This window comes from Sparus aurata, chromosome 9 (assembly GCF_900880675.1).
Source record: "Sparus aurata chromosome 9, fSpaAur1.1, whole genome shotgun sequence".
Lineage (NCBI taxonomy): Eukaryota > Metazoa > Chordata > Actinopteri > Spariformes > Sparidae > Sparus > Sparus aurata.
The window spans coordinates 9,573,385-9,583,591 of record NC_044195.1 but is presented as its reverse complement, the minus strand read 5'-3'; the positions used below and the strand labels follow the sequence as shown (position 1 = coordinate 9,583,591).

The 10,207-nt window shown below is 45.9% G+C and overlaps 1 protein-coding gene across 2 annotated transcripts in view; it reads right to left on the bottom strand.

Annotated features, from left to right (window-relative positions):
- Positions 1–424: 424 nt before the first annotated feature.
- LOC115588282 (rho GTPase-activating protein 20-like) overlaps positions 425–10,207 on the bottom strand; it is a 61,719-nt gene continuing 51,936 nt past the window's right edge. For both annotated transcript variants that reach the window (XM_030428767.1, XM_030428768.1), the window contains exons 14-15: positions 5,149–5,263; positions 425–4,206 (exon numbers count right to left, since the gene is read on the bottom strand). In XM_030428767.1, the coding sequence (XP_030284627.1) occupies positions 2,531–4,206; positions 5,149–5,263 (1,791 nt within the window). In that variant the 3' untranslated portion in view covers positions 425–2,530. The remainder of the gene's footprint in view (positions 4,207–5,148; positions 5,264–10,207) is intronic.

The following is a 10,207-nucleotide window of genomic DNA, read 5'->3' as shown; positions in this document are numbered from 1 at the left end:
TTGTGACTATTTGTTTTACTGTGTTTAGAATGCATTCTTTCACGGTGTTTTATGGCAGGTTGCCGTTGACAAAATGAGCCTAACATCATTCCCAGCAGAGCACTGAAGTCCAAGTTGCACGCGCTGATCGGCATCTGCTGCCTCATTCATGCTTCACCGTCACTGGCTCATTAATCAGCTGTTGGCGACTACTGTGGCCAAATAGTAGCATCCAATCATGTTCATACATGCAAACATTGTGGCTATAATAAACCCGATTGTTGTAATCTGCTGAAATCTAAACTGTACGACCTTTCGCTAACATTGTTCAATTCAACGTACGTGAACTCATGTTCAACTATATTGCCAAAGTCTTCCTCTGTGAGCCTGCAGAAATATTTCCTTTACTCTTCAAGTAACAACACAAAGGAACCAAGTCAGGAAAGTAGTTTCACAAGAGCAACATTTATTAAAATCAATGATACCTTGTTCTCGTGAGCACTGGACATCAGATGTACACAATATACAAATGGTGCGTTTCGTAGCAAATATACTTTCTATAGAGACAGCAGCAGCAGAATTGGCATGTACAAAAATACACATTTGATTTTCTCACACAACACAACATACCAAAATAACAAGGTAATAGATTTATATATAATTATATATTTCTGTATCATAAATATGCAGAACTATACACGTTGGACACAATTCACTGTAATGAAGATAACAATTATAATATCATTAATACAGGATAAAGTACTTTTTGAGACCATTTATTCATAATGGCAACACTCAACATGACCTTATGCCAGTGGAAAAGCGATGTTAAGTTCATAATAACACTGTGTTAATACTCATACAAGGTACAAGCTAAAGTTAAAGTCAATTTTTAAAGAAAAAGTGAAATAAAGTTTGAGCCCTGCTACATCTATTTTGATCATGAAAACAGATCTTACGTTGCGCTAAGAATATATTATCTACTTTTTTGTTTTCATAGCAGTGAATGAGCACTGAGATAAGGTCAGTTATTAAGTGTCACCAAAGAAATCAGCGCTGCAATGGACGCAGCACTGGAACAAAAAATATCATACTTTTATAGATAACGCATACAACAGTTGGAGACGCACATGTTCACACACACACACACACTCACAGACACACTCAACAGGCTGTGTCCTTGTCATATTTGTGAGACTGAATGGTTTCTCGGTGAGAGAGTATTGATGGGCTATAAAAGCAAGAATACAGGAGACTTCTCCCTAAATGGCACAAGTTCTCTCACATTCCTGCTCAGGACACGCTGTCAGTGATCACATCATATTCAGCAACAATCTGACTTTCTTTCACACATACACACACACACGCACACACGCACACACGCACTCAACCGTTATTCCTTCGTACTCCCCCTCCCGTCCCCTCCCTCCCAGGTCACAGCGATATAAACCAGAGCTTTAGAGGACAACACTGTGTGCTGTGTGTCTGGAAACTCGGCTCATATGAATAAATACCGGCCCTATTCTATGGTTCAGACAGACAAACGCTTCACCCTCTGGGGAAGAATGTTTCACTTTACAGATGCACTTGGTCATAAAAGGTACAAACACCATTAAAAGAAGACGTCTAAGATGTTTTCAAAAGGAATAAGTATGTACAGTGGGGGCATATGCTCTAAAACTCTCCTCCTCTGGCACACAGGTGGCGTTGTAGATAAAACTAAAAGCATGTTCATAGTATTTGCATGAAGACAGCAGTCATCAGGACCATATTGTTGTGATTACTGCACCAGGGAGCAGCATTAAGGTTTGTTGCGTCTTAAGTCTCAATTTTTTATACAGATTTTGTTACATTTTGAGGGTTTTGCTGTTAAAAACAGACCACAGCCTGAATTTCCCATTAGTCTGCATGGAATTTGTGTTGATAAAAACGTACTTTGATTTTCTGAGTTTCCAGAAAATGAGCGAAGGCTTTATTGTCCTTTCTTTTTCATTTCTGAAGAACTCCCCTTCCTTCATTTTTCCTTAAGAGCTGAAAAAAAGCATCGACACATTCCAAAGGCAAAACAAGGAAACGCTGCCGGAGAAAAATATTTTTCAGAGGAACCAGATTTTGGCACAAGAGCTGTGACGCTGACCTGCCTTGACAACAGCTTCAACGCTTTCTTATCGATGTAGATGTCCCATTAAACTCCACCTTCTCTGCACTCAATCCATGTGCCATCCATTCTGAATACTTTTTAAAGTTACTTTAATGTCGAACAAATGAAAGCTCTTTTAAACTTAACTGTAAAATATTGTGATGTATAATCAACAACTTCACTACATGGAGGTTTGAAGCGCATCTGTACCTTATGAAATCGTACACCTTGGATGTACCGTTACAGTAACACCTTTCTGGACTGGACTCATTATACTGCTGCCAGAAGGAAAAAGAAGGTATGTGGAGGAATATTATCACATCAACAATGAAAACAGCTGTACACAAATGAACACATCAGATAAGAAGCAGTCTCTCTCTCTCACACAGTCTGTCTGTACAAAGTCCCTTTTTACACGTACGACTCTTCTGCAAAAAACAGCTGGTCGAACTCGTCCACCCGAGGGTCACTGCACCGCCTGCTCTGCCATTCCCTCTTCCCCTGCACGATAGCCAGCGCCACCTCCTGACTCCTCCTCAGGCAGGCGTCTGCATCCTCCTGACCCTGGGAGGAAAAGTAGTCCCTTACAGTCTGGGTGGCGGAGGGAGACAGGCAGAAGCGTGGCTCGGCGTGGTTGGGCTCTACCTCTGACACTCTCAGCCCGCCATCTTGGGGCTGGGCTCTTGAAGTGCGAGGTCTGTCCAGGGTGATGTTGGAGGCAGGGTTTGCAGTGACGTTGGCAGGGTCAGATGCTCGCCGGGGAAGGGGGAGGGTCTTCGCCCCTTTCGGTGCCTCCATGGCTGGAGTTAGGGACTGGGACTTCTGCCTCTGGAGGACCAGAGTGGTGGCGCTCTGTCCATAGAAAACACCCTGTGGGGGCTGCATGCAGTCATTTCTAGCCAGCCTCTGTGTGACCTCACTTCCTTTGTGTGGTTTGGGGTGGTTAGGGGGTTTGTAGGTGCAGACCTGGTCGTGGAGCTGCCTCAGCTCTCTGACCGTCAGAGGTTTCTCTGTCCCCCTGTAGAAAGGAGAGCGGCTGTGCTGCAGCTGCAGCAGGGCCTGCTGGTAGGACGGAGGGCTGCTGGATCTCCGTTGGCAGTTTCGATTCGATGCGACAGCCTCCTGGGCACCGCTGGAGTGGCCATTACTGGTTGTGTGGGTCTTCCCATTTACCACAGGCAAGTCCTCCTCCGCGTGTCCGTTATCAGGCTGCCTTAGTGACAGCCGGCGCTCCCTCTTGAGCCATGTGTTAGGGTGGAGGCCATGAGGATGGGAGGGGGTTTGGCTGCTCCGAGGGGGATGTGTGGGCTGTGGCCAATGAGGCGGAGCTTCCCTCTGAGGTGGGGAGCCTCTGGGTGACAGCTGGGGCCGACCAGGAAAGACAGGGGAGAGAGGAGCAGGCTCAGCCACTGGAATCACCCCATTGGTGGTGTAGTCAGTAGAGTACTGTGAGAAGGCGGAGTCTAAAGAGCTGAGGGAGGAGCCTGTGGGTGAGGTTGCCGGTGACGACAGACTGGAGAAGCTGGCATCCAGTCGCAGCGGAGGCGGAGGGGCGTGCTTCGTCTTCCTCCGCCCGCCATTCTGGACTTTAGCTCCTCCTTTCTCACATCCATCCTCTTCCTCCTCCTTCAGCTGCAGCCCGCTCAGCCGCTGCTCCAGAAACACCTCGTCCTCCTCCCCCTCCATCGCAGCATCATAGCTTGCCTTTCGCACTGGCAGGCAGTGGTTATCAATGTGAGCAGTCACTGCGCCTGATGGCGTTGTGATTGCCAAGGCGGGCTCTGAACTCCTCCTCAGCCTCCTGGGACCCTGTGACTGGCCGTTGGCCTGGCGGGTGCGGTTCTGTCGAACTGCAGGGCTGAACCTCCTGGGTCTGGCCAGCGGGGGGAGCTGCAGCAGGAGGTCGGTCTCAGGGTCGGGATCAGGGTCGCAATCACTGAGGGTGATGACGGAGTCGCGGCTGCGGCTGTCCGGCTTGTCTTTGTCACGAAGGGGCAGCTGCTCCTGGTAGGAAGACTCGGGGTCGTCGTTCAGCTCGTTCTCCAGACTATCGTAGGACGAGTCATTCATCTGGAAGGATGACACATCTGGAGGAGAAAGATGGAAAGGAAAGGGAGGGAGGGGAACAGATGAGAAAAGGAAGAGGAGATAAGGACTATTATTATGAGATTTTCACCAAATAAGCTGACAACTTTGGAATCATCAAATTAAGATCGAGAAAAAGACAATAATTTCGAAGACAAAATACACAATGCTTGTTTTACTTCACCATTACATTTCCTATAATGGTAAAGAAGTCCTCAAATTATACAGCCTCTGCACGGATCCCCTTTCATGCAACTATCCTACAATTTGGGGTTGTTCAACCTACCAGCTACCTAAACTAGCAATCTCAGTTGAGTCAGCGAAAATGTCATTCATTTATACGACCTTCACTTACAGAGCTCTCTCTCTCTCTCTAACGATAACAGAGTGAGAGCAGTCTGAAGGAAAAACGAAAGAATCTTGACCCCTGAAGCTAAACGGACAAAGCCACGGTTCACTGCTGGAGACGAGGAGAACAGCGGACAAAGAGTCGTCCTGCTGTGTGCTCCTTGACCCCCAGTGGTTATTTATAGCGCCAGGGAGAGAGTTAGTGCTATTTATGAATGAGGAGATTCAATGGTGCGTGAATCAGCACCTGTGACCCTGGCAATCACCGAAATTACCGCAGGTCGGTCTGCTGACCCCAATCAACAGGCCCGTCGAAGAGCCTGGGCCATTTAATTACACAGTACACTCAGTACCACAGTGAGCTAGTCAGTCCTCAACCCCCCTTTTTACGATATTTTGAGGCGTAAAACTGAGAGAGCAGCAGAAGTAGAGTAGGGACTGTTTATCCATGCAGACCTTGACCTTGATCGTGAGCTTCAGTAAGAACTACATCCAAATCTTCAGCATTACATTTGTCTGTTGTACAAACCGCCGCTTCATTTCTGCTACCTCTCTATGAAACATTCTGAAGTGATCTTAATTTCCTTGGCTCTCACCTGATCCGTGGTCGCTGCTGCTGCTCTTCTGGCTGAAGCTCCTGAACAGCGAGGTGACGTCCTCCCCCAGGACGCTGCAGCAGTTCTCTATGAGGAAGCGAACCAGCTCGCACACCTGCAGGGCAGAGAAGCAGGACCGGGTTAGAGCGTGAACCCTTTGACCGCTCTTTTCTTTCTCTGCAGCTGCCGACCATTCATTTGGACTGTTATACAGCTGGGTGGAGGTGTAATTCTGTTTATGCAGAGCTTCACTCGCTGAAGTAATTCTCAGGCAATCAGCCAAAGTTCAGCAGTAATTCACCAAGTAGTTTCCAAGTGTCGGCACAACATGTTGAGTAAACTCACAGATTTTCTAACTGGCACTGGCAACACACACATACACGCACACGCACACACACACACGCAGCTTCATTTTGTGGAATCATGACCTGAATAACAGTAATGGCATCAGCTCGGACAGCTGTCCAAAGTGGTGTTTTTATGTGCGTGTCCCATTAAATCACTCTGAGAAAAGTTTGTGTTCGTTTGTTTGCACTGATGTCGACCTTCCAGCTACAGAAGTATTTGCATTCCGCACCGACCATGAAAACATCAAACTCCCTCTCCCTGGTCCTGGATAATGTCCTGATAATAATGTATGACATCATGTATTGGCTTTGATCGCCATTTGCTTAAATGCTCGTTTAATGACTAAGACGGACAAACATAGTGTAAGAGTTTCTGACAGCAGCTTTCCTAAAAGGACAGCTTTGTTTATCTTCTAAGAAAATGAATTCCAAATGATTATCGTATTTGTCGTCGTATTAACAGCAAATACCCCAAATCCCTGTCAAGAATGCCAAAGAGAGGATTTCTCAAATGTCCTGCAATATGAATTGTTTGCTGTTTCTTAAAGGTGCAGTGTGTAGGATTTAGTGGCATCGAGCGGTGAGGTTACAGACTGCAACCAACTGAACACCCCTCGTCTCACACTCCCCTTTGAAGTTGAAGTTATACACTGTTGAAAACATAATTATGAATATTAAATTCATTTTTTTTCCAGAATATTAAATTCCATTGCTGCAAATCCCCCCTAAACCCTACACACTTGACCTTTCAAGATCTGGCAACACAACCAGCTGAAGTTCTGAGGCACGCAGACGGTGTCAGTGGTTTTTGGGAACTATCAGCCCAGTTGGAATCGGTCCTCAAACAAATCACAGTACTTGGCTGAAACCGCCGCCTTTTAAAACTAAGCAGACAAAATTGACTAAACACGTATGAAGTCCTGCGACACAAACAGTCGGTCAACGCCAGAGCCACTCAGAGACGCTGGAGTCATATCCTCCCCAGCTTGTGGAAAGTTTCCACTGAATTATGCCTGTTGTGTTTACAAATGAGTTGTTTTCCCTGCTGTTGCTGTGCCGCTGTGACACTGTGAAAAACAGAGACAAACACACTTTCAGGGCCTCCCTGTTTGTTTGTTGGTCGAGCCAGATGTTGTCTGTTCATTTGTCTGTATGCTGTCCATATGTGTCACATGACTCGGCGTTCAGAAAGAGTCTGCCCGGCTGATAAGTGCACAACCAGACTACACTGTGAAGTATCTGCTTATTACTGAACGCGTCATGAAGCCTATATGAGGGAAGAAGCTGCTCTGTAGTCTGCTGGTATGGCACTAAAACAATATTTATTTCATCAGCATCATCTTTTGTCCGCCGGGGCTGCCAGAATCACCAAAAAAAAAAAAAGAAAAAGAAAAAAAGGAATACATTTCCTCAAAACAAGAATCTGATTAGATCGCTAAACATGTTTCCACTGACAACAATTGAGTTTTGACAGAGCAGCACTGAAAACTAGACAAACAGGTCATACATGTACAAAATGACACACAGCGGAATCTTTCTCTCTCTCTCTCTCTCTCTTACACACACACACACAACAAACACACTTTTGGCGAAATTAAAAGCAGGGAGGTTCGAGTACAAAGCAAAGCTGTTAAAATGCTGAGTCAGCGGTCACAGAGCTGCATCCGATTCTGCAACCCTCGATTTCATCTCGAGGAGCAAATGAAAATTGTTCCCACGATGAGTGCTGTACTTTCAGTGGTTACGTAACTTAATAACTCCCCTGACAATCAGAGACAGTTAATCTCCTGCATCTTTTAGCCAGAGAACAAATGCAACATTGACCTTTTTTCCTTTTCATCCGCTCCGTGCACACCGCCTCTCCTCAGATGCCACATGCGCTAATGACTGCTGTATGCGTTTTTATGAGGCTTACGGAAAATTCTCCATAACCTGCCATGACATTTAAGATACACTTATGCAACGAGCTAATATGGCTGTACGGATGCCTCATCCGCCTGCCATCCTCCCTCGTAGCCTCCGACTTTGCTGACAGAGGCCTGCAGGTGGATTAGCCCACAGCTGCACGCCTCACCTCAACCTTTAAACTGCCATCAAAATGCACACAGAGGCATTTCCGTGCTGTGCTCCAGCGAGAGTGAAACTGCCCAATCATCCTTAGGAGAATTAAACCTGTTCCTAATTACAGCCAATATATCTTTACCTCTGGATACAGTTGCTACTCGTCGGTCTGCTATCAGAGCACAATGACATTCCACCGTGTCATTCCAGAACAGCCGCACATCACTCACTGACAGTGAAAGAAGAAAACCGGTTGGCGTGTGTTTATCACTGGAAAACAGTGCGATCAATGGCGGCAATCACCTAATCAATCAGTTGTGCCCCCAAATCAGTGTTTAACAGATTTAATGATTTACAGTAAAGGTCAAATGTCTACATGCCTCAGTAGGAAGCGGGCTGAATTCATCAATAGATGAAGCAGGACCTGACTGCAAGCTGAAGGATACTTGTGCCAGTGTTAGCTGTGCTCTTCCACTGAAGAAGGCACAGTGGATGCAAATATGTAATTACAGAGAAAAATATACTGAAATAAATAACAAATCCCACTCTGTAGCTACTATACAGTATATCCTCCACCACTGCATGTGAGTTTCAAAAAGAAGTGTTGTCAGACTATATATAAATCCAAGACTATCAGCAAAGTCAATACGCCAGTAATAGGCCTTTAATAATGAGCATTCCTTACAGTTATGTTGATGATACTGCTTTTTAAACCAATAGAGTTCTGCAAGGATGGCGTGGCATCACCCTGGTTCCCTCGTCAAAAAGGGAAAAGCGTGTTTTTTTCACCAGGCTCTATCAGGTTTATGACGCTTACACATTCTGTTCAGCAACATAGTTCTCACAGATGAAGCTTAAACGCAATCGGCAGAAGTTAAAAAGCCAATGTTAGGCTTTAAAAAAAACTACATCTACTCTCGGTAGACGATACGACACACGCTGTTCTATAAACGGACCAATGTACAAGTTGTAAAGTCAGAGTTAGAATGGTTTCCAACTAAAGTCGGCCCGTAAAGACGGACTGGTGATTAGATGAGCAGCCACTTTTTTTAAAGACGGCAGTGGGATAGAACAAAACATCTTAAGCTTCGGCCCAGCCTGTGTTCTTTCACCAAAATGCCTGATTAAAATCATTAAAGGAAACACGACATGTTGATTGTGCAACTCGTAACATAGCTCGCTGAAATACGAACCTTCTTAACGCCTCGTGTCTATTGTTTTCACACTTTCACCCCCGCCACGACTCTTGTTTTTTCCAGTTTTCTACTTCCCTCTCTTGATTCAATCTTTTCTCACCTCTCACTCTCTCCCTTTCTTTCAGCCTTCCTGCCTTCCTTCAATCACTCATGCGGCATTCCTCTCTGTCTCCCCGAGTGCTGCTACGTGACACACGGCACTGTAAGAAGGAGCCTGTGGGCATCCAGGAGACTTCAGCTCCATCAACAGCTCATGTACAGCTTTTTTCTCCCTCTTCCACACAAAGGGATGTTATCTTAAATCTCTGTCTCAACACTCGGACTGCAACAGTATAGTACACCACAGCAGGACACGTAGAGCATGCACTGTCTGCACATCTGTGTGGGTGTGTGTGTGTGTGTGTGTGTGTGTGTGTGCATTAAGAGGTGTCGCAGCTGTGTGTTGGTAGGTCATTTCCAGTCATCCAGAAGTTTGCAAAGGAATATCTATCAAGCTATCTGTGTTACATATCTCTGTCTTCTATCTGTTACCGTACGGTGGCAAAGCGACTGTGAGTAAAAAAAATCGAAACAGAGAAGAAGAAAAGTTTGGTCCACGTTTTGAGAACCAAGCTGAAGAGAAAAACAACATTATTTTGAATGATTTGTCTCTCTGTCTCCATCCTAAGTGATACACAGACTAAAGCTGTATTTACCTCAGGAACTCCTAAACGGCTACGTTCGGCCAGAAACATTTAAATTATATGCTGCATGAAAGAGGCAGGGACACTGAGGCTCAACAGAATTGGCCCAAACGGAGCGTTTACGTGTCTCCAGACACGGTTGGAAACCAGCCATTACACGGCCAGGGGCCCGCGCTGGCTTAAATTGGCCCCTGGCTCCGACCGCAAGGAGGGAAATGGCGAAATCTCACTTTGTTATTTTTCAAAGTTTTTTCCCAGAGAAACGGCCGCCTGCGCTCAGGCTGCACACACAAACAAGCAGTGTGCGAGAGGGAAAGTGTTATCGGGGGGGTATTTGTGAAAGAGATATTTAGGTATTTGTGGGCGCTGAGGGTATCTGTGCTGACAAGTGTGTCTGTGTGTCTGTGTGTGTGTGTGCGCACGCGTGTGTGCGGAGTGAAAGAGGAGAGTGTTTCAGCAACACAGTTTGCCGCTAAAGCACACACTTGGCCTCAGGATTCTGTAGGGAAATTCTTTGCATGTTTTCTCAATGAACCTCAACCACCTTAAGCATATGCACACACATACTACACACACACACACACACACACACAAATACACACACATACACGTTTTTTGAAAAGATAAGCAAACCAGCCACCCACAGAGATTGTGTGCAGCTCAATTGCTGTGACTTTCCAAATAGGCCACAAATCAAAAAGCTTTGTGTGCTCAGTGTCTTAGCCGCTACACAATGGGCGAGGGTGGGCGAGGGGGCTTTCCTCTGTGGGCT